This window comes from Melospiza georgiana, chromosome 9 (genome assembly GCF_028018845.1).
Source record: "Melospiza georgiana isolate bMelGeo1 chromosome 9, bMelGeo1.pri, whole genome shotgun sequence".
Taxonomy (NCBI): domain Eukaryota; kingdom Metazoa; phylum Chordata; class Aves; order Passeriformes; family Passerellidae; genus Melospiza; species Melospiza georgiana.
In genome coordinates this window covers 10678288-10703285 of record NC_080438.1, presented here as the reverse complement: position 1 = coordinate 10703285, position 24998 = coordinate 10678288, and the positions used below count along the sequence as shown (strand labels likewise).

General features: G+C 46.2%; 1 protein-coding gene across 1 annotated transcript in view; it reads right to left on the bottom strand.

Annotated features, from left to right (window-relative positions):
* The window catches only part of NR5A2 (nuclear receptor subfamily 5 group A member 2), an 84317-nt gene extending 71056 nt beyond the window's left edge, over positions 1–13261 (bottom strand). The window contains exons 1-3 of the mRNA XM_058030346.1: positions 13198–13261; positions 3328–3465; positions 856–974 (exon numbers count right to left, since the gene is read on the bottom strand). Coding sequence (XP_057886329.1) covers positions 856–974; positions 3328–3465; positions 13198–13261 — 321 coding nt within the window. The remainder of the gene's footprint in view (positions 1–855; positions 975–3327; positions 3466–13197) is intronic.
* Between the last annotated feature and the right edge of the window lie 11737 nt (positions 13262–24998).

Genomic DNA, 24998 nt, shown 5'->3' with positions numbered 1-24998 from the left:
CATGAAATAAGTAGCTGCAAAGATAAGAGTAGTACAGAGTACCTCTGGCTATTTTACATCCCAGTGGGGCATGCTGGAGGGATAGTACGTGCTTGTCATTCACTTCTCATTGATTGTTTTTTTAGTGAAAATATAGTGGGCTTAGTTAATTTTTCCATGCAACCGAGTGTTTTAAATTGCATTGTTCTGGCAAAGGAACTTCACTTACATTGCACTGCTTAAGTAACTGTAAATACCCTTTAAAAATTTTTACATGAAAAATCTGACATAAATTCACAATTATTTAAACCTTATAGCACAATAGACCAACACAGGTACATTCATCTTAATTGGTTACTTGACTTTGTGTGTCAAAGTGACAGTTAGAGTTTGCATGAAAAAAGTGCATAGTCATTATAATCACAGAGATCGACATTGCAATAGTGAAGAATGAAAATAAAAATCTTAAGAAAGCTCCATTAGATTTTGCAAAGCTGATCTGCATGAAGGATAGTCTTCCTACTTTATCTTCCAGAAAAAGAAATATAAATCAACTAAAACCAGTATTTAGCAGAGTTAGCAATGAAAGTTGTTTTAGAACTACATCACGAAAGCAAAATACTAAAAAACAGTGACAAAAGTACAATGCAAAACAGTCCCAGTTATTTGCATTTGTGCAGAGGTCTCTCTCAAAGAGACTTCTGCATCCTAAAGCTTTTTGGTGGTTAATTATTTAACGTCAATGTATTAAGAAACATATAAAAAAAACCCCAAAATATTATACATCTGGTTTATTTATTATCCTTTTTTTTTTCTGCTTGTTCTTTGAAACAGTTTTGCTATACTTGTGTTTTTATGGACTGATTAGTACAGAACCTTGCAGCTTTCACAGGTGAGAAGTCCATAATGGTACCCAGAGACTTTGTCTCCACAGACTGGACACAGCTCTTCAAGGTCTTCATCATAAGAGTAATTCACCATTTTAAACTGAGACACTGGGGGAAAGGAGAAATAGCATATTCAATTAGAATTTACATTACTAACTCAAATATTCTGCAACTTCTTATCTAGAGACAAAGCTTACTTAAACAAGCACACCACTGAAAAGAGGGAGAAAAAAGTTTTATTTAAAAAAAACAAATTGCATGGAGACATTCAACTTCCCATCATCAGCAAATCTGCATGGTACTTAGCAAGTGTAGTAAAATGCATCAACTTCTAAGTTTTATGTTCTAAGTATTTATACTTATAGAGTGCCTTTAGTGCCTAGTCCTTATTTTATGGAATCACAAACTGAAAGAATTCATTTAAATCCGAAAATGATCAGGTGTAAGCTTTAAAAAAGCAGAACGAAAAGATTGTCACTTGTATATTGAAAGTAATTATTTTCCGTTAAAGTTTTCTTTCAACATCAGCCCGCAAATTTTTAGCTAGACTAAAGCTGTATCTCACGGCCCCAGCACTTTTGCCCCGTGTGAAATCCCGGTTAGTTACTCGCGAAACCAGGTTAAAACCACCTCCTCCGCGCCTCCCAAGCCCGTAGTCTCGGGATGACCGCCACCCCTGCGGGCCAGGACAAGCGCTGCGCGCTGCAGCCCCGGCTGTGGCAGCCGGCAGCTCCGCGGCCCGGGGGGAACGCTTCTTAGCTGTTCCCGTGTGGGCAGAGAGACACGAGCCGGGGCCGCCGTGCTCGGGGGATGCGCTCAGGCTCTGCCCGGCCGGCGGACCCGGCTTCCCCCCGCTACCGGGGAATGCCGTGAAACCTGCACGCCGGCGCCGCCTGAAGTTTCTGCCGCTCGGGAAGAAGCCGGCGGTCAGGAGGGAACGGGGGGCTAAAATATGCGGAATGAATGCCCGGAGCGTGCCCACTCGAGCCAGGCTAATTCTCACAAGGAGCCCAGTCAGCCGCTCCGGTTACTTCTAAGAAAAAACCTTGCTGGTCAGTGCACGGCCGGTTTCCTTCCCCTTCCCTGCCGCTAAACCTCCGACCTTTTCGACAAGCACTGTGGCAGCGGAAGACTCCTGAACACGGCGAGAGGCGCTGGGCATCGCCGCTGGACCGCTTAGGATGTCGCCTCTTTGTCTTTAACTCCGCGGCTGCCACAGTTCGGGGGCAGCGGGGCGGTCAGACTCGGCCCGAAGCCCCCGGCGCGGCTTGCCAAGGCAAGGAGCTGCACCCGGCGCTCGAGGGAGCTCCCGGAGCTCCCGGGAGCATTATCCCGCCGTCACACTGCCGGCAAAACGTTTCCTGAGCCACCTCGGCACGGCCGGGGATCGCCTCCTGTCAGCGGCATGGGGCGGACACGGGGCGGCCACGGGCGGAGGAGGAGGAGGGCCCGGCCCTCCCCTCTGCTCCCGCGGTCGCGGCTCCAGGGTCTGGGACGAGGTTGCCCTCCCCGTAGGAAAGAGTGGGAAAGCAGGGGTTTTCCGAGCGCCGCGCCCTTGCACGGAGCATCCTCCACAGGAGAGAAAAGGGGCGGTCGGGTCGCTCCCAGCACCTCCAAAACCCCCGGCCCACCCTGCCTCTCCTTGCCAGCAGGCTCCCAAGAGGAGAGGGGACAGTTTCTAAAGAGCAGCCGGGACGGGAGCTTCTGCCCCGGGAGAGTCGCGTGGGGCGGGGCGGCCATACCGGGCTCCAAGGCAGGGAGCCGACCCTCGGCGGGGTCTGCGCCCCCTCCCTCCGCGCACTGCTCCGGCCCCGAGCACGGCACCGGGAACAGCCCGGTCCCGCCGCCCGACATAGACATTGCCAGCACCATCCCAGCTTGGGCATCCCTCTGCCTTCCTGGGTACCCCGCAAATCCGCCACAGAGCTCCTGCGAAGTTTCGCTACACCGCCGCTACCACCTGCACGGTGCCTGTGGGCGCCTCACCCGCGGGACAGAGCCCTCGGGTCCCGTTTCGGGACGGCGTGTGACACGCAGGGTGCTCGCCAGAACTTCCACGCGTACCTCCACCTGCCATAAACTTCGAGGCCGTTTTGCGCGGAATGGGGATTAGACCGAGATCCCCTGGATCTGCAGCGGGGCCGGGCAGCGTCCGACGGGACGTCTGCACCCCAGGATAGGCTCTCGCCGGCCAGACGCTTGGCAGTTTCTCGGCCCCGTTTGCACCTTCTGAGCAGGGCTTTGTCGTCGCCTCGGCCCTGGCACCCCGGCCCCCTGTCCTCGATCGAGCCGCCCTGAAAGCCGGCCCGGGAAGGCAGGGGCTCGGCGGGGCGCGGAGCGGGCGGTGACGGGGTAGCTCGCAAGCAACTGCCGCAAACTTTTTTGGCAGGACGAAGGGGCGCTTTGCCGAGGGAAACCCGAGCGTGCGCGGAGGGGGAGCGCCCTGCGTCTCCCCCCTTACCTTGCATGTTTTCCGGCATCTGCCCCTGTTCCCCATTCGACCGGGCGAGTCCCAGGGCCTCCGTTTCCACTTTGGGTAGCATGACAAGGCGGCTGCGGGCCGGGCTGGGGGCTCCGTGTCCGTCCGCGACACCAGCACCTGGACACGGCAGCACAGATTTAGCTGGAGCAAGGGGCGCTCGGCGGCTGCTGCCTCTTCCCCCTCTTCCTGTTTTTCCCTCCCTCTGCTCCACGCCAGCCCTTGCCCAGTTGCAGCGGGAGTACCGAGCGGCCCCGGCCGCCGGGAGGAGCCGCCGGGTGCCCGCGGCTAAGGGAGCCGCGGAGTGGTAGTCGAGCTGCAGGCGGCGGGAGGCGGAGGAGAGAGAAGGAGGAGGAGGAAGACCGGGGGTGCTGGGGAGGAAGGAGGAACCCCGGGAGCCCGCAGCAGCTCCGCCCGGAGCTCAGCACGGCGGCAGCCCGGCGCCCCGATCCATGCGGAGCGGCACAGTGCACAGGAGCACTCTGCCGCCGCTGGTGCTGCTGGCCAGGGTTCCCACCCCCGTCCCCCTCCTCCCTTCCTCCCTCCCTCCTCCTTCTCCTTCCCCTCCCCCTCCTCCTCCCCCTTTTCCCCCCGGTACAAGTGCGGAGGTGCCGAGTCGGGACCTCTAGCCCCGGGCCCGCGGGGAGGCGCTCCGGGAGCCCGGGGGCTGTGGGGAGCGAGGACTCCGGCGGAGGGGGGCCCCGGCACCGCCGCTGCAGCCAATAAGGCAGAGGCGGGATGAGCAACACCCCCAGCGCACACAGTGCAGAGCGCACACGGTGGCCCAGTGCAGTCACCCCTACCCGGTTCTTAAACGGGGCTGTGAGGGTCTGGCCTGTTGCCTCCCCTTCCAGCCCCAGCGGAGCCCGACGGGCTACCAGCCTTGCCAAGCCGGGCTACGCCTGCACTGCCTTCAGCGGCCGTGCCTCTTTGCCAGTGGGCAGCCACGCTCAATCTCTCTTGGGGCCGGTGGGGCAATGCCTCCGCCCGGCCAGCGCCGGCTGCGGAGACCCCGGCCCTCGCCCTCCCTCTGGGCGGTCGGGGGTGGACAGCGGAAACCTCTGCCCTTGCGGACACGTTGCCGCCGCGCAGCCCTGGAGTCTGAAACAAGCAAGCGGGAACCGTGTTGGAGCTCGCTGTGCTTATTCAGGCTTTTTGGGTCTCCCTTCCCTAAGCGTCGTGCGAAATCGGTCAGTGCCAGTCTCTTGCACAGAAGCCAAAGCCCTGGCAGAGCCATCGCTTGAGCCCCCCTTCCCCGGCTCACAGTGCAGCAAGCGGCACTATTTTCCAAGTTGTCCTAAAGAACTCGTTTCTCGCAAGTGTGTGCCTCAGCGGCGAGAGCCGAGCGGTCCCGCGGCGCGGCGTTGCGGGGGCTCCGGGGGCAACTGGGTGCCGACCGCCCGGCGAGCCGGGCCGGAGATCTGCCTGCCCTCGCTGGCCTTTCCGCCCCGCTCTCCGGGAGGGCCCGGGGGGTTCCGCGCCGTTCCTACTGCGCCGCATAGGTTTGATGGTGTGGGATGAGCGATATTTGCACCTTGGAAAGCATCCGAGCCCTTCGTCCGAGCGCTCGGTTGCCCGTTCTCCTCTGACTCTTTAATCTGTATAAAGTGTTGGAGAAGCTGAAAATATTTGGCGGTGAAAACTGCTTCCGATGGAAAGTGAGGCGCGGAAGTGTCTCCATAGCGGAGTATGGCATTTCCCATCGGCTGGGAGAGCGATAGGGAAAACTGGCGGCTGTTGTAACTTATTCAGCAGTACTGATGATCGCAGGGTGAACCCGCGCTTGGGACAGGCGCTCCAATGCAGAGAGCGAGCTCGGCTGTGCTCTTAACTTTTTGCAACCAGTAGCTGAGACACCTTTGCTAACTCAACGCAAATTCCTAGCCAACCCAACATCAGCACCACCGGCGTAGAAGAAGTTTTTTTCCCTTCTCTGTGCAGCGTTTGATATTTGGGGGATGGATCCAACGCTCAGAGAGGCCCGGACCTCTCTGTCTCCTTCCACTCTCACCTTCTGCCATTCGCCTTCGGGCGGGAGCACGAGCGGGCGAACGATACCAACACGTTATTTCTCAAGTCATAATTTCACAATTAAACAGATCCTCTGCGAATAAGTGTTAGGACAGCAACATGGCGAGATGCGGGACCGAGCAGTTCGACGGCTAAGACGGGTTGGCTGAAAACCATCTAGAGAGAATGACCCCGTTTCTGGGCAGAAGTAGCTCGTGTTGAGACCCTCCTTCGGCCCTTGGGAAGTTATTCCCAGGTGCACTAGTTGCAAACATTCCCTCTGTCAGGCGCCACCGTGTAGCATCGCCTTGCGCTGATCCCGGGCGGCTCAGCACTGGCGGCGACAGCCGCGCAGCGCCGATTCCGCTCCCTCCCTCGGGCGCCCGCCGAGAGGGCTGCGGGTCGGGGGCCTCCGCTTCGCGGCGGGGCCGCGGCCCTCCGGCCTTCCGAGCTGCGGCCGGGCCGCCTGGGCCCGACGGGCGGCCGGAGCGCTCCGGGGGCGGCTCGCAGAGGAGCGGCATCTCCTCGCAGCCCTGCCCCGCAGGAGAAGTCATCAGGGCACAGTTCCAAGCGCATTTATAGCAGACCGTCAGGACACCTGCGGACCCGGGTCCTGCAGCCCGCTGGGCTCCATCGGGGACAACCGGTCCCTTCCCTCTCGCTCGCCGCCGGGTGCGTCACGCCGCTTGGCGATTCCCCGACGGGGCGCTCCGTGCTGCCGCTCTCGTTATTGCTGCTCCAGGAAGGCAGCTGCGTTTTGGGGAAAAGCCGGGGAAGGAAACGCCGCATCCGGGACAGGGCAGGCGAAACCAGCCCAAGTGCTGCGGGGCTCAGGCGGGCTGCGGCCCCCGCGGGCACCGCGGCTAAGTGCCCCAGCGGGCAACACTGCCCCGCGGGCGCGGCCCTAGCACCGGTCCCCGGGCTCTTCCCTCCTACTCAGGGGCTTAGTGCCATTCTGCCAGGGAATTGTTTGGAGGGAGCTCCAACTGTACATGGCAAAGTGACTCTCTGAGCTATCGCTATGGATGAAAATACTTTGGAGTGGTTATTACACATCCACATTTCTCCGAAGTAACAGTTTAGGGCAGTACATATTATAAATGATACCTGGTCCCTTGTGGCCACATTTAATTTAACATGGAGTTCTAGCTCTCACGATTGCCTTGAGCAACCTTAATTACCCTTTCTTCTAATCTCTTCTCCATTCCTTACCAAGTTCTCCAAACTTTTTTTTTTTTTTTTTTTTTTTTTAATGCGATTTCTCTCCTGAGTTTGCCTGCCTTGTTCTGACTTTGCCTGAAGGTCTTGATTGACGCGTGTAATTATAATTATAAAAGATGATAGTTCGGGGAGCTTCCAGCAGCCTTGATTAGTACAAGGAGCAAGACCTGGAATACTTTATACTTCCCTATTTAAATGTATGTACATTTACATTTTAAAACCCCCATTCTCTAATGTTAAGTAATCTGCAGCTTTTCCACCTCTTTGTTTCCAAGGCAGAGGTTTCTGTGTGATGATATTTCAAGGCAAGCTCCGATTGCTTACAGCTTCCAAGAAGGCACAGAACCTCAGCAAATTTCCAAGTCTTTTTCCCTAAGCAGAGACATCTCCAGCTTGGAGTGATCTCGATGAGAAACAAATAGCATGATCTCTTCCAGCTTTGTGTCGGGAGGTGTCCCGGAGAAGGTTTCATTTACCTTCCCAGCAAAGTAGCGAAAGAGAGCATTTGTGGGGTGGGATGAGCGGGGGAGGCGGGGAGGTGGATGTTCAAGAAAAACTTCCCAGAAACAAATGAAATAGATAAATAAGCGGAGGACTGAAACTCTTCCGCTGGGAAGTCTAAATCCAAAACCAATCAAAAAGACTTAAAGGGAAGTATTTAAGGAGGGAAATCCTCATCCTGTCTCCCTTTCTCTCCCGCTGAACATTCCCGTTTGCCGCCGGTGCAGAGCCGCTCTGAGCCATTACTCAGTGAAAACAGTGACTTCAGCCAAGCTCGGGGAAGGAGTCAGCATCACTCGGCATAGACACGCAGCCTCGGGCACAGGCTGTCACTGCCACGGGCACGCAGTGGCGCTGCCTCGAGAAGCGCCCCGGCGAAGGCAGCGTGCGGCAGCGCGGCCGGCACGGGATCTCTGTGCAGCTGCGAAAGTTCAGAACGCGGTTTTGCTGCTTGACCTCACACACCTGTCACGCCCAACTTTACGAGACTATTTACATCAGGAAAAGCATGGCAAATAAAGTTCCTCTCCTCTCCTCTCCTCTCCTCTCCTCTCCTCTCCTCTCCTCTCCTCTCCTCTCCTCTCCTCTCCTCTCCTCTCCTCTCCTCTCCTCTCCTCTCCTCTCCTCTCCTCTCCTCTCCTCTCCTCTCCTCTCCTCTCCTCTCCTCTCCTCTCCTCTCCTCTCCTCTCCTCTCCTCTCCTCTCCTCTCCTCTCCTCTCCTCTCCTCCTGTCATAAGCAGATCATCCCTACATATGATCAGAGCAGACTACCTCAAAACCTTCCAAACCCTGTAGCCAACGGTCTCCTTTCATCATTTTGCCCAGGCGATATTGCATTCAGTTTCTTGGGATTCATTAAATGCCTCCAACTCAGGTTTTGGGAAAGGAACTGTCCCTTCTAGAAAAAAACAAAACAACAAACAACCCAGAAAAAAAGATCCCTAACTTATTAAATCAACCCACTCCAAACACAAAAATACACTTTCCACTTCCCCCTCATTTTTTCAGTTTCCTCTTCTTTTTTTGTTTTGTTTGTTTGTTTGTTTAGTTTGGTTTGGTTTTGATCACTCTCAGCAAAACAGAGTGAATGCCTCAGACTGAAATACTTTTGTAGTAAAACGCACGCCACAGAGGACCACGTCTGTGCCTGTTGCCTTCATTTTATACAGCTAATCATTCATTTCTGCTTTACAGAGACGTCGTTCCGCTCTGGTCCGGCATAGAGAGCCATTTCCAAACGGTCAATTATTGACCGAAAAGCCATTTTTCAAGCTCGGCCAAGCTCCTGCTGCCCGTCGGAATGCACTGCTTGTATGAGCACCTGGCAGCAGCGTGCTGCAGAATGACAGGAGACTTCGGAGAGAGGAGCGAGCAGGGCCAAGTGGGTGGTAAAGCATCGCTCTGATTGCCTTTCTTTTATTGGTAAGTGAGTCATCAGTGAGGTGGCGTAACACTTCACCGCGTCCTGCCGCCGTCTGCTCCGTCCCGCCCGGCTCGGGGCGCGGGCCCCGCCGTGGCCCGGTGAGCATCGCCCGCCCGGGGCGCGCTCCCTCCCGCGGGGCGGCCCGCACGCCTGGGGCACGGGCTGCCGGCACTTGTTGCTGCAAGGCAGTTTCCGACCGACATTCTGCTGAACTAACTGCAAGGCGTGGAAGGGCTAAGGCATGCCCGGGCGCCCTTGGGGACGGGGTGAGCCGTGCTCAGGGCTGGCGGCACGGCTTCCCTGGATCGATCCCATCATCAGGTCTCTTTCATTCAACACTTAAAGATCCAGTTTTGCAAGCAGGGAGTCTATTAGAAATTCCCCCCTCCTCTTCCCGCCCCTAAATGACATGAATTCTGTACGGAAAACGCCTTTAGTTCCGCACTGCCCGGGCAATGGTGTTGCCGCTAAGGGTGCGACGGGGAAACGCGCTCGCTGATCGCCGCTGTCTGCCGCGGGGGCGGCGGCTTCCCCGCAGCCGGAGGCGGGGAGGCGAATCCATCAGCGGGGCTCCTTTCCGCGCCCAGGAGCGGAGCCGCTGCCCCGCGGCGGCCGAGGGGCTGCCCGGACCATCCCCATGCTGCCCTCCGCCGCCATCCCATCGCCCCTTCCCAGCGCTGATCATTACGGTTCTGATGAGGCGATTCTGTTTCTGTCTGCGCTACCCTTTTGGAGCCGAGTGTGGAACCTCTAGTTAAAAAGCTAGAGCTTAGTCTGGGAATAGAACTCCAAATATATTTGTATATACCGCAAGGCTCCCGTCAGGGCTGAGCGCCGGTCTCTGTATCATAAGAGATAATTGATTTCTATCCTGCACAGACAGGCTTAAAAATGAAATTTCTTTTGCTGAGGCAATTGACCTTGATCTGCTGGTGGAAAAAAGAGATGGTTTAGGTCTGCTTCTTCCCTCCCCCTCCCTCCATGTTTCAAAGCTTGGAAAACTTTATTTAAAAATATTTTTTATAGCTGATCTTTATAATGAAAAAGTTTAAGCTCATACATAGCTATTTGTCCCAAGATTTATCCACACATAATGTAAAATAATAACTATGAGAAGATAAACTAGGCATAGTTTACACTGAGAAATCTTGATAAGGATTGTGTACATTTGCATGTCTGCTCATTGCACATAAGGATGTACTAATATATATTAATATATAAGGTTATATATATATATATATATATGTATTCATGTAATATGTGAGTAAACTCTAGACATTAATAATGATCTATCATGAGAAGTTTTAATGGGTTTCCCCACAAGACAGATGCACACAAATCCTCCTGCAGACACTTCTTCATTTTCACCCTATATATATAAGACAAGTTTGAGAGCTGACCTTTAAATTACCCTCACAGACAAGAAGCTTGAGGCTTTTGTCAGTAGTGGAGCGATCCCTCACACAGGCATCATCTTTGCCTCATGTACTGTGGTATTTAAAATCAGACTAACAGAAAAAAATTGGATGTAAATGTAAATACTGCTCCTTTTAGATAGCTCATTTGCAGTATAAGCAAATGAGGACAGGAAAAGTGGGAAGAAAATTGATAAGAGTAACAGCAAAAGTCCAATGACATAAGAAAATAACCTATGGCATATCTTACAGTCCTCACGCAGCTCAAACTGTTCACGGCTGTGAAAGCTTTGCCTGCATAAATGCTGGCCAAAATCTTGATCTAAACTTTAAAAGATAGTATATACTGTCTTTGTTAATCACATGAAAATGCTACTATTCCTATTACTACTAAACATAAAAACTAACTTTGCCAGACTCATGAGCCCTAATTTGAATACTATTAATTGCCTGAGGACATACATTAAAATGAAGACGGCAGTAAGTATTCTACAAGCTGAAAAATATCACAGTTGTAAACTACAAGTAGATTATTTTTCCTCTTATATAACCGTTTTTAAAAGTAAATTAAACAGTTATTTCTGTTAAATAATCATAGCTAATGCTTATAAAAATTGCATAATGTCCCTGATTATGCTAAGACAAGAGGCTGATTTGAGGAAAAATAAAACTAGTCAACTATCTTTGTATTGCCTCAGAATCTGGTAGAAGAGAAAAAATCATGGCACTTCCATAAAACCATTTATGAGTCCATATGGTGTTTGTCATCTGGAAGATAGGATGTACTATTAAGATTTTGTGAATTCTGGTTGCCTTTTTGATTGTGTGACTATAAAGCTAAAAGCAGGTATCAACAACCAGTAGTGCCCACTCACACTCCAGCTCCAGGTCGGTTGTGTTTGCCCTCCAAGGGAGAGGTCCACTGCTATTTATACCAGTGGAGTCTGATTTGCATTCATGGGAGCTGGAAGGTGCCCTCCTTGCTGGGAGGAAGCTGTGACATGTCAGTGGTTTATAACAAAAACTAACTTATTGCCAGATGGGGAAATGCACAGAGTGCTCCCTGACAAGGGCAACTCAGCCCCTGTGGTGGGAAGCAGCAAGTGTCCCTGCCCTGAGGGGCTGGTGGGATGAGGGTGCAGAGGCTGTGGCAGCCTCTCAGAAATCCATCCACTCTGCCTTGGTTAGAAAGGGAAAAGTGAAGGAGAATGCCAGAAAGGACTGGACAAAAGCAAAAGCCTGGGGATAGGATTTACTCTTACGAGTATGTGACCCTGCTGCTGATTGTACTTCTAACCTGGGAGGACAGCTTTTTTTTTCTAAAGAACTACTCTCCAGTGCAAATAAGAACAGAATCTGGCTACTTCCTATTTGGTTCCCCCAGCTCCAAGCAGAGGCCCTCTGTAAGGGTTAAATGGAACCCAACCCTTGGTGTGGGTTCCATTTAACCCTTATAGGTACATGGTGATCAGTTCACAAGGCTGAGTTACGTGAGTTTTTCAGGGATGCTACCATGGGTTCTGGCTCAGCAGTGTCATGGAAGGACAGAATCCTTCCCCTGAATCAGAGTACACAGGATTTTTGAAAGTTTCCCAAGATTTAGGCCTGCTTGTTTCTGGGCCATGCTTTATGAATCTGTCCTGGTATTTTTGTGACACAGCACATGTATAAGTGATATGGTGACAAGAGTCTCTGCTACTCCCTGTAGCAATGTCATTTGTCATATCCACATGATTTTGGGAACTAAGACCTGCCAGTCTTCTGGAAACCATGAAAATGACATTTAATTGGTCTAAATATCACAAGTGAGTGTCCTATTTTCCCTTCTCCTAGGGTTTTATCCTTTCACCTTAAGAAACCTTATCTCAGTAACCACTCTTCAGATAAATGAGATGTATAATTATTTTACTATTCCTCAGGAAAGAGAGCCAGAGGGTCCCTCTGTGGCAACCAGAAAGAGGAAAAGTTAGAGAAAGACCTGGAGGGGAAGCTGGACTTGCCACCTTTTCCGTGTGTTTCTGGGGCAGAGCTGTGCAGAGGAGTACCCCACACCTGTAGGGAGGCACAGGGACTCTGAGGGGACATCTGGCTGAAACATGCTTCGGTCCAAGGCGGGAGCCCTTCTCTGGGAGAAGCATCAGCTCTACCCAGAAGACAAAGATCAGTTATGTTTGAGGCTATTTCCTGCAGCTGTTGCTGTGCCCTTCATCCCCACGGTCCCAAAGCCTCCCTTGATGGCAAGGTGCCCACATCACACCCAGCATCAGGGTGAACTCCTCACCTGCCCTGTGATGACGCACTTTGGGGCAAGAGGAGGAAAGCGTGCCCTGATTCCGCTTGTGGGCCAAAGATCCCTTCTTTCATCCCTGCCAGGAAATGCTGTGCTGAGGCACAGCCTTGCAAAACCCTGGGCTGTGGAACCTGCAGCACTGCTAGGTTGGCTTGTGAAGCGCCTTCTGCTCCATGAAGGAGAATTTTCCTCTGGTAAGCCTTCTGCAGGCCTGCTGGCCCCAATTTCAGCCTGGGCACAGCCTGGCGGGACAGGGAAAGGCACCTCGCTCCAGGTGTGTGGTGAGAGACAGAGTGGCCTGAGACAGGAAATGTGTGCAGAAGGGCAGGGAGGTAGTGGGGACATGCACCCATTGGGGCTCGGCCACAGCCACCGCAGCCTGGGACAGCCTGGGACATCTGGCTGTGCAATGCCCCTTGTGCCTGCAAGCCAGAGCAACCTGTGCCTGATGGCTTTCTGACAAGGAGCGGGTGCTGTTTCCATATGCTACTGAAAGTATTCACTTTGCTGCTCTGAAGTCTTAACTGACTTCTATTACCCAGCCCACTCCCACTGAATGACATTTTCAGCTATAAGAAAGAATCCACATTTGACAGAAACCACAGTATCACTGAAAAGACAAAACCATTCCTGTGATTTTCTTCAATATGAATTATCAGGCCAGAAGCAATTTAAATCTGATTTTTGCAAATGTTTCTACATGCACACGCACAATTTCACAGTTATTATCAATCATAATGGATAAAAATACTGTTAATTATCAAATTATATGTATTTGACAATTGCATTATCTCTAGAGAAAATTGTTACTCTATGGCTCATCATCTGTTTTCTTATATTTTTACATGATTTGGTAATATTCTCTCTAGCCTAAGTATATGTGCAAATTAATCATAGGCTCACCCAACGGTAGTGATTTTTTCAGTTTGGATACCCAGAAATCTAATATATTTACACAGAATCTTCAAAACAGTTAGAAAACTGTTACTTACCAGCTGATGTAAGTCCATGTTTTATAGATTCCTGTATGGTGGCTGCGTGAGAACCAGAAGACATTATTAGGTGTAAATATACCGTACCCTTGGGTACAAGGGGTACAGCATTGAGTACAGGAGAGGTGCAGCCTGTAAACTTTTCTGGCCTTGAGACTCAGGCTATGATAGCCTTCAGTGAAAGTCGGCGTGATGAACAACAACAAAAAAAATATCCAAGAATTCAGAAAGTAACAAGCATGTCTTTGAGTGGACTCTGTACTTTTTCCAGCATTAGTGACCTGCTGTAAACCATGTATCCCATTTCATGATAGTCTCTAATCAGAAGAATTGCAACTTGTGATAGGTTTGGCACCATCACGTGATTTAGTACAGCTTGATAAGAGACCCTGTTATAAAGTGACAGCAAAAGAGATAAGAACTGTTGGCAGATAATGGCAGAGAAATGATTAACCTAGAGTGGAGAGGTGCTAGGAAGCCCAGAGAGGGGAAGGTTGTAAAGTTGTGGGGTCATAAGATCATACTGAGTGGATGAAAAGCCATACCAACATGAGTGTAATGTCTATAAACTCAGACTTGTGACCTGTCTTCTTGATGTCATCACCTCTTTGCACAGTGGACAGCAAGCATGGTTGTTTTGGCTTCTGTAAACACTCTTTGGATGGCAAAACAATCAAACATTAGTTCCTTAGGGGAGGCTTCTGAATGCACTGGGGATTCTACACTCTGACTAACAGCACCAGCAAATCTCTCCTGATAGTTTGTCACACAAAACCATTTTATTGCCCCAGTCCTCAGGCTGGAGAGTAGCTCCAGGTTGTAGCCATTTAGTTGAAAGCATATACTACTTTCTCACTAAAGAGCTTTACAACATGGTTAAACATTGATATCCCAGGATTATGATACGTAGAGTATTGCACTCACCTCTAAGGCTGTGAGGCACAAACCCTACCCACAGCATGTCAAATGGCTGTCAAGTGTTTGGCTTTAAACAATTTTTATGAAAGTGAGCATCTATGCAGATGACTGGGTGATGCTTCAGCTCAGCTGGGAGTGGGTCAGGTTCTGCTTTCCTGTCGAGAGGAAGGGCAGGGCATGCCAGCTCCCAGCCTGAGCACAGTGTGCCTTGCTCTGCAGTGCCACCGACAGCCTCTGCAGCTCCAGCCCAATAGATTGTCTGCATACTCTTTGTGAGATCAGACTCAAGCCTGAATAATCAGATAATATTTTACATTTCATTTCTCTTGAAAAACAGAGTGAAGCTGTTCCACTGTGGGCTAGATCTGAAGCCTCTTGAAGTCAGTGAGAGATTTTTTCTCTTTAAACTTGCAGAGGGCTGCAAAGCAGCATGTGCCTTTTTATATACTTTGTCATGGTGGTTAGATTTTGGTGATACAGTGGCAAACAGATTAGCTCCTATGCAAACTGAACTGCTTCTCTAGGCCAGGATGAGAGCTTGAGAGCTGGTCTGAAAATGGGGCTGGTGTGGCAAACCAAGCAGTGACTGGGCCTTACAGCCAGGAACCCTGAATTATCACTTGGTCTGTGCAGTACTGCCCTCCTGTAGAGGCCCTGTTAGTAAGGAGGACAGGCTGTACAGGGAAGGTCTGATATCTCAAATTCTTACCTTCATATTTGTCACTGGAAAAAAAAATAAACTTACAAATCTGCTTAAACAGGTACTGTGTTTTTTAAGCATCACTGATTTTTTTATCTTTTGGACTGAGTAAAAGCTGGGAGCCAGCTTTTAAAACAGATTTCATATAGACCTAAGTAATTGGACTCTGTCTCTTTTAATTCATTTGGTTATCAAATAGATTTTCAATTCTATTCATAAAAAGTGGAAAGAAACATTTATTCTATCAGAAAAGACATGTCTTTGGGGACTGGGGATAAAATAAATGAGAAATGCTGCAAATGATACTGTGGTTGGAAACTTTCCATTGTATCATCAGAGACATTGCTGGAGCACTGTTGGCCCATCTTCAAGAGCTTCTATAAAGGAATCTGCCGTATGTGGGGGAGAGAGATATTAAATCATAGGAAATATAGAGAAACTTCATGCTTTTGGCTTCAAACACTGTAATTCCTTTCCTTTTTTGCATCAGTATCAAATGTCAGGGTCACTGAAAAATGTTCTATTTTTCCCTTTCTGATACTTTGTCTCCGCGGACAGAGGAATGTATGCCAGGTGCATAACCAGACAGACTTTCTTTGCCTTTCTTTATACCTAGTCCAATAGGGGAAAAGAAACTCCTAAGGAAACTCCAGGACAGCCTATATCAGCCTGTGATCCAGCAGCTCGATGTGTTTAGCAGGTATCCATTTGGAGTCCAAGTGAAACGAATCCATAATGAGGCTTAGGAGTTGTGCCACCAAAGTACCTGAGTTCACGGCTCATTACTTTGCTTGGTCAGGAATTTGGAACTGTAACTTTTCACGAGTAAGTCCCTGCTAAGGCAGCCACCAACCTCACCCAGAACAGCTTTTCCTAGCTGTGGCTGGAGCATTATAGACTCACCTTGTATTTCCCTGTTTTTCAGTACTCCCTCTGCCTTTCTTTCTTTCCCCCTTTTCATCCTGAGAAGATGAGATGAGTTAATTTTATTTCAAATATGCTTTTCTGTCTCAGATCTTTCAGGAAGATAATTAATTGATAAACTTTTAGTTTCTTTCTTGTTTAGCCAATTCTTGTGTGATGAAATTGTCCCTTGTTTGTCCCTCTAACAAATGTCCCTCAAAGAAACTGTTTCTGATTTCAAAAGCTTGGCAACAATCCCTCCTTTGACTCTTGCACATCAAATTATTTTGCAACCATTTACCACAAAAATGTAGTCAAAAGGAGTTTCTCTTCTCATGGGCATTTCCATAGGTGGCATTTCATTTGGGCACATGAGAATATTAAGAAATAAGCCTTGAAAATGGACTGACTGAAATTAAAAATTACCTTTTCAAAGAGCTTTATTCCCCGACTTGTATAACTTAGTGTAAGTTTAGTGAGCTCAGTCATGATTTTGTAATTTTCCTGTAACATTTTGGATATTGCTTATCTGAATTCAGCATGTTCCTTGTTATTTTCTACGCCATGTCAATGTATTGTTGTTTTTATTATCCATAGAACTCAGATATATATGTGCTCAGCACAGCACTCATCAAAAGAGGGACATGATTCTCATTCTACTTAAAGTGCAGGGCAAACGTGGCATTGATCTTGGCATGGTGCCCTCCAGGCGTGAGCTCTCTGGTCCTGAGAGTAGTCCAGTTGGTTTCAGCTGAAGCTTTGCATAGGTGGGAAGAGATTTGCAAACTCTGTTCTTTGATCTAGAAATCACTCTTTTAAAACTTTTCTCTATTTCAGTTGTTCCAGTGTTCCTCCATATCTATCGCAAACATTTAAAATTCTTTTGGATGCTTCAGTGTATTTTCTCTGCCTTCATGAATTTTATTTCACATATGCAAGGCGAAGTCATTAAAATACAGGTTTATGCCTTTTTCTTAGTAGTTCTGTAAAAGAAATTGTGAGAATCTGATATATTTGATGCTCTTTACCCTTTGCATTTTTCAGTGGTTACAGTACTGAAATAGAATGTTTAATTTATTAAGGCATTTTCATCAGCTGATCCTTAATTCCTGTTTGGTCTTATGGTGGAACTGCACTATTAAAATATCTTGGTAGTTTTGTTTTTTTACTTGTATGTATTTCACACACGATGTTTATTATCTGAGTAGAATGCAACTGCATTAAAATACATTTCAGTGTCTGCTACTCCTTTACTCAGGATTTTCAGCTTATTGGAAAGGAGCTCTGGAGAAACTTCTGCATGTTGCCTTCTTTATGGGTGTCTGAATATGAACTTTTTTCCTCGATTATATTTATCAGTATATATTAGTCTCTCATGTTTCTGTTCTCTGTTTAGATTAATACAATTTATTATAAACCATATTTGGAGATGAATAATGAAATGTAGGAATTATAAAATTCCTTCCTGTGATTTTTTCTTACTAATTACAAAATTTATTTCAGTGAATATTTCTGATGATAAATTAGTCTAGAGGAGGAGGTAAGTACAGACATTTGTAAACATTTTTTTTAGGTTAATTGAGCAATCAGGTAACCTCCAAGATTGCTTAGAAAGAAAACTCAATTCTGAGCAGATGGAAGTACACAGTTGTGGATCACAAAAGTTTTCTTTTAGCCTTAATTATAGGAATAGCATGAGCTTTGTTAGGACTCACATTTAGTGCTAATTCTCTGCACTGAAGGATAAAACTTTTTCATGGCATGAGGAGTTTCATCTGCAGGTCTGTCTATCTGTGTGAATAGCTTCAATTTAAATTTCTTGTACACCTTTTTTTTTTCCACTAATCTATCTTGTTGGTGTACAAAGAGAAAGTTATTAAATAGTTATGGACCTTTACAAAGCTTATCTAGGAGATATTTACTGGTAATGGGAGCAGAGTGTTTGTGAGAAAAGAACAGATTTCAGTGAAAAGGCAGGGGGAAATGACTTCCACGTATGTAGCAGTAACAGGTGTTGTGAACTCATCCATCATCTCACACAGCACTCAGGAACAGACAACAGTTTCTTAAAACACTATTAATAAAATATCGGGAATTTATTACTTTGAAAGGAGGAGAGAAGAAAGAGGTGAGAGGGAGTCTTAAAGTGAATCTGAAGTGGAACTTAAAACCTACTGAACTTGGTATCTAGATAATTATTTTTTTTAAGATATATATAGAGGATGTAGGGATAACTCTGTTTCCACCCCTGTTCCCACACCACAAAAACCTTCCAAAACCTTAGTTGGAGGTGGGATGGAAATACTGAGTCTTACATCAGGAAACTAATTTGTGAAAAACCCTGAGTGCTCTGATGAGTTTCTGAAAAATTTCTGCTCCTCAAGGAAGCTGCATGAATGCTTCACCACACAGACTGGATTTGCTTGAGACCATGAAGTAAGTGCAAGCTGAATGCTACTGAAAGGTTAAAGACTGGCAGAGGAGAGCAGTTCAGTGGCATTTCATGTCTAAGCAGAGGGGGTGTCCTTGCTGAAACTCATTTATTGCACCAGGAACAGAAGGATGTCAGGAGGCTGATGAACTGCAGAACCACATGTAACACAGTTGACAGGTCATTCCAGCCAGAGGGAGGAGAAATCAAGGCTTGAGTGGCTCCTCAGATTTGGTGTACAGGATCACTCCCACTTCTTTCTGTCTTCCCAGTGAGCACGTGCAGAATTTGTTCCAGTTTCCAAGCTGACTTTCATCAGGAAGGACACTGGGCAGGAGAGAAAAGTAGGGTAAAGGCCATTCAGAAATAAAGATTTCTGATCATTTTATTAATAACTGTGAGAATTGTAGCAACTGGCAGGGGAGATAAGTGGATTTTCCTAAGCTCTGTTATAGGCAGGTAAATATTGTTCTGGTTTATGGCACTAATAATTAAACAGAGCACTAGTCTGTCTCTTGGCAATTTGAAACATAAGGTGGTTGGTTTCTGGAGGCATGTGTTGAAATCTGAGCAAAAACTACTTTACATGTAAACTTCATAATAGAAGGCTGTATATATTCTGTCCAGTGGATATATTTCAGGAGCATATATAGCACTGAAATAACATGGTTTTTTTCATTGTCTTCCAAGTCATCTAGGCACCACTTTTGGTAAATATTGCAGTTCTTACAAAACAGACCAAGTAGACTTAAGATCTGAGAAATACTAATTCCTTCAAGAACATTGTCTCCCTAGTGCAGTTAAATGAATAATAGATTAATATAACATTAATTTTTTTGTATCTTTTATATAATATGCTCACAGTTTGTTGGACAGTATACTTATTTCATGTGCTTAGATCACAGTAAAAAAAAATGCAGATGGCTCTGGAATTGGAGTACCTATAATCCTGGGGAAAGCAGTAGCACCTGGGACTTCTGACAAGTCCTGACTTTCAGAAACCAGCTTTAAATTAGACTGTTCATGCATTTGCAGTGGCATGCAAATCTTGTTTGTGTAGTGCCTACACCAAGTTCTGTGTCTCAGACTGGGGCTTCTGGGTACTTCTATCTCAGAAAGAAAAATGAAGAGATGTTCAGGTACCCTTACTAACCACAAACTTACATCATTGTCATCCTAAAATTGTTACTCTTTCCTATGGTCACTGCTGCCAACAGTCCAATGAGACTGAAATCCTTTTCAGTGGCCCAGACAACAGGGTGTATGGCTAAGAGGGAGAACTGCTCACAGCCTCTGGAAAATACTGTTTTACAAAGATGTGCGTGCACTTGAGAGATCTTTACTAAAGCAACATTAGGGTGCTAAAAAAAGGGAAGATTTGTCAGAGCCCCAGGTCACTAATGGGCCCTGATGACCCTGATCGCTTTCACCTGTGTTCCCCTCACAGCTCCTGCCCACGGGGCCACCTGCTCATTTCAGCTCCAGCTGGGAACGCAGCTCCTTCTCTGAGCTGTGCTGGCTGAGGACATGTTCTCAAAATTATTCTGTGGATTTTCTGGGATGACTTCAGACCTTGGCTGCTTTTATTGCTTCTGCATAATGACCACAGGAGCACTGATAGGAGTTGGTGCTGCTCTGCTTTCTGCCTCTCCTGCTGCAGGACTGTGCTCCATTGGTGAGTTCCCTGCCCAGTCTATGTTCTTGTTGCCTTTAGCTCCAAGTTTGCCAGTTTGCCTCCTCTTAGGATGCAACTGCCTCTTGCTTTCCCCTGAAGCTTTTTGTAGGTGCTCTTCTCATCTCTTCCTACAATCTGGCAATAAGTAGTCCTATAAGGAAGCACAGGGACTTGTTGGGGGCTTTCAGTTAGAATGTGGAGGCTTTTCAGAGCAGTTGGATTTTCTTAGGCTTCTTCCTATAGATATATAGTTATATGGGGTTTTTTCTGTTTAATTCATTGTTTTTCTTTTCTGAGGGGGAAAGTTTTTGCTCTGATAGCTCACAATGAGAGGCAGTTAAGATGGCTGCGCTCTTTCCCTCTAGCGAAGCCTGGACAGGACACCCACTGACCCTCACAAGATCTTGCCTATGAAAAGCTGGCAGTAGCTCCAAGCCAGGTGGTGGCTGTGTGGATGCATAGCCCATCCTAGCTGCTCACTCGTGTCCCAAGAGGGGACAGGGCACTTGATAGGTGAGAAGCTAGGGCCAGGACATTTGTAATGTGCAGCTCAATTGAGCTTCTGAAAAGCAACTTCTGTGCCTTGTTTTACCATTAACCCACTGCCATGTCTGACATGGGCATCAGTTGATGGGAGATAGTGGCTGAACAATAGCTATTGATTTTTCATTTCATATTAACGGCATGGCAAGCTCTGAGTCTGATAGTGAGGGTAGGATGCTTGTGTAGACATTCCTGCTTGGCTGTGGAGGGAGTCTCCTTGCCTTCCCTGGACCCTTACCTTGTATAGGATTCTCTCATTAAAGCACCAAACTATAATATATGTGTATGTTTCTGCTGGCTTTTGTCTTGGAGCAAGAATCTGTTAAGCTTAAAATAATAAATTTTTATCAATTTTTTGACCAAAACATGCTGAGGAAAATGGCAAAGAATGAATAACAGAAGAGGGCTGGAATAGAGTGGAAGCTCTTTCTGATTGGAGATGAGTATTTAGGCGAGTACAGAAAGACACTGGCTTCATTTGTGGAGAGTTCAACAAGCTCTGTGGTTTTCTTTATAAGAAGAAATATTGACCTAGAATCCTTTTCTAACTTATCCTGGTAAGATCTGTTTTAGTCAAGTCACTGGCACTATAATTGTATAAAATATTGAGAAGAGATGAGATATTGTTTTGAAATTTCAGAAGTTTGCAAAATTATTGTAGTTTTGCAACAGATCCTAGGACTTTGGAAGCAAGTTAAGTGGAATGCTAATATAATTTCTCCTGTAGTATCAGCAAACTTAAGAAACTTGCAGAATTCAAGTGAAATAGTTCTAGCTAACAATGTTTCCACAGCATGAATAAAAAGCACAGGTTGTTACTTCAAACACAAACATTTTAATCCTTTGCTTTTCTTATTCTGTTGCTGTTTGATTTTATTCCCCCTCCCTTTTGGCTGTAGATGTTATTTTTCTCCCTTTGCCTGGCCTGTCACTATCTCTGCTTGTGGACAGCTTTGCTCTGGCTGCTGCTTCCCATATGTCTGAAATCTTGGTACCTGCACAGAGAACCTTCTGCTATACAGATGTTGAGGATTTTCTGTGTTGGACTTTTTTGCTGTTTGCAGTGATAGCCACTGCTGCTGTTACTAGAAATGATTATATTAAAAAGGGTACAGTAAATAGTCTATATATGCAATACTACAATAGGCAGTACTAGCAGTCTTAGTCTGAGCTCTTGCACTGTAGTCTGGAAAAGTAAGAATTGCTTTTAACCTTTGAATTTATAGTACATTCCTTTACCTCCTGTGGTTCCCTGATTGCAATATGGCATTTGGTTCTGCTGGAAAGATGAAATCCACAATGTTTTGGTTTTCAAGTCCTCCTGACTACTTTGGGTGTTGAGGGTACTGGGACCCCATTCCTGGTCTGGGCTATTTGAGCAGAACAGTGTTTGACACTACAGCCTGAGTGGTTTGCAATGTAGAAAGACCCTGGCCTGCTTTAAAAAAACCTCTACAATAACCAACAACTTTTTGGTTGGTAAAAACCTCAAGCTCCACAGCAATGCTAGAAAGCTTTAGCTCTCTATCCTATATAAAAATATTATATTTTTATAGGATTTGAAACTAATCCTGATCCTTTAGCAAAAGGTTGTTGAGGAAGTCTTCAACTCAATACAACCATGTCAATACATCTAATGGCCTGGATGGCAGTTTGAGTAACCTGTACAAAAGCTAAGCACCCCACAAGTACCACAGCTGTTTTTGATTCTGCCAAATCATCTTTGAGATGAGCTAATTAGAAAATACAAGTTACACATGTTAAAATGAAACCTTCAAGAAAATGGAGTCTTCCATGCAAGGCCTCTGCATATACAGGGGAGTCTAAGACCTGGCAGAGTTTCACAGGCTGGACCTGAAAGCCTGCAGCTTTCTGCTTGTGGGAGGTAAAAAGAGCCATCCATAAAGCAGACAGACCCAGGTGGCTGGCTAGTGAGAGAGGTGATCCTCACTTTATCTTATTTGATTTCAGTGCTCACAATGTTGAAAGCCATCTGCAGTGTGTGGTACTTTGTGCTTCTCCTTAAGCCTCAAATGGTTTTCTGCCATTGTTCTGAGAAGCCATTTAGAGAGTTTTGAACCACTGTGATGATATGATTCAGCCCTAGAGTCACTCTGAAGCACAAAGGCCCTATTGTCCTACCATATTACTGAAGTGTTGTAAAGGATAGCTTGCTACTTGTAGTTTTGGAATGGTTTCTCACATTTCAAGCATGCTAGCCAAGAGGAGAATCCTTATTAACTCTATGATTTTGAGATGCAGCTCCTCAGGACCCTCTCCACACAGTGTGCACGTGCCTTTGGGTAAGGCAGCACCAGTACATGCTGCATTTCTTCACAGCCAAGTGTCTCATTTCCAGGGCTGTCCTTCTGCTAGAGAAGTGGGTACATGCATTCACTAATAAGGAACTGGGTTTTATTAAATGGTTTATTTAGGGTTTAATGGTCCTCAGAATTTAACACCAGTTTCACAAAAGAGTGGTGTTAAATTTGGGCTATAGTGAATTGTTGTCCTCCCAGCTAACCTAATTGGAAGTATTATTGTGGAATTATACTGATTTGTCAACATTTACCAAATGCTTTAGCAACATCATCAGCTTAAGTTGTATCCATCCTAAAACTGCATTTAAACAGGACAGTTACTATAACAGAAGGGGAAATTCACTGAAATATAACACAGATCTTCATAATCAGAACAATGTTTTAGAGGCTAATAGAATTGGTCTAGCTAAATTAGTTTCTGCTGGACTTATGAATGTCTTATTTCCTCATTTTAAATGGAATAAAATGTTAGCTGAAATTCAGCAGATATCTACTTCGAGTGAAGTTGTGGTGGTTTGTGGGAGAATATAAAACCCCTTCCTTCTTCCCTTAGGAAACTGAACATCAGCAGGGCACAACTGCCTCGTGCTTCCTGGCTAACTGGGCAGAGATCCCTTGAGTACCTAAGGAAGCAGTCATATTCTTACAGTGTTTTGTGTTTTTACAGGCAATTACATTGCATTCTCTGGACTCTTACATTTCTTATCCTTAACTTTCTGTGAACTTTCTTTTTACCTTGCATTGCTTTATTTCTCCTTTTTTTTTAATCAGCAAATGAATTCTATCAAGTCTTTATTGATGTTCAGGAAAGACAATAGTGTGAGGCAGTGGTGTTTTCATTAATATAAACAATTTCTATACAAAAAGGATTCAGCTCTGTTAATAGGAGCTATTCTGTAGCAGGGTTTCCTGTACATCTGTGCTAGAGTGGAGTACATCTCATTCCACCGAAGTGAGTGCAACATGTGAAGCTATTAGCGAGAACCTATAATATGGAATAGAAAAGATGGCCAGATGAATGCATAACAATCCCTTTATTGTGCTGGAATTTGTGTTGAAGCAAATAATTTTACAACCTGGCCTGCCCTATCCGGAATGAAGAAAATGAGAAGGCAGAGTAGTTTGTTGGTCTGTCTTTATTATGTAGTGTATATATAGAATGCAGTGGAGTTAATTTGAAAAGGGCCAAAAGTGCATTTTTAACTGTGTGACATAATTTGATTTAATGGAAAACACCCCATACGTTATAGTCTATAAAATCCACAAAGTTGTTAAATACTTCTGGTGAACTTTAATCAGTTTTAAAGTTCTAAAAGTTTTAAGTTTTAAAGTTTTAAGCTTTAAAATTGCAATTCAACAGGATGTTTTTATAAAATATTCGTAACCTCATGCCTGAGATCTGCTGCTTGAATGTCATGCTATTGTGACATGTCCCTTCTCTGTCTACAGGAGGGTGCAACATCACTTAATCACTCTACAGGTAGCATGATTTAAAACACTTTTATGAAATTCAGTATTGAGCTATGGTGATTCACACTTGCTGAAGATCTAGTCCAATGTTCGTAAAGTACATTGAAATAAGGGATAGCAGGTATCACAAAAATGCAAAGTATTCCATCAGTGAGATAAATGGAAGAAAATTGTCTTCAGTTTTTAACAATGGAAACCACGGAAGTCTGAAAGAAAATACTGTGTACATCATCAATATGGAATGACTTCTGTTTGTGTGGTATCAGTTCTGTAATTTGTTATACACAGTAAATTATCCTGCTTAAATTTAATCTGGTTCCTCCACTCCAGATTAACAATAGACAAACTTGTCCTCTTGGAATTGATGTTACTAGATTTTGGGCATGAATAGAGGTTTTTAAAATTATTTTGCCTCAATCTAATAATTAGAAGTATTTCTGTTGAAAAGTGAAAAACTATTTGAAATGCTATTTGTACTTTCCAAATGCTTGGTCAGAAAAGCTGTTTACTTCATGCTTGGTTTTCCTGGGGAAAATTAACCTCATGTTGTAAATTGTATTGATCTCTCTACATGCTCTCATGACACGAATCATTGAGAAGAGGAAGGTGTCTCAGTGTCACTCGTAGTGAGTTCTGTCGGTCTTGAAACTTGGCTATTCTATTTGCTTTTGCCCCAGAGAGGTACCTGGGAATTTAATTTGGGAACCTTGGCCAGGGGTCTTGGGACCCAAATCAGGAATGGTGTCTATTTAAACTGGCAGAGATTGAATGACTGATGTTGAGCTTAAGTGAAACTTTAGGGTGCTGTCAGTTTTGAAACAGTACTTACTGTCAGTACTG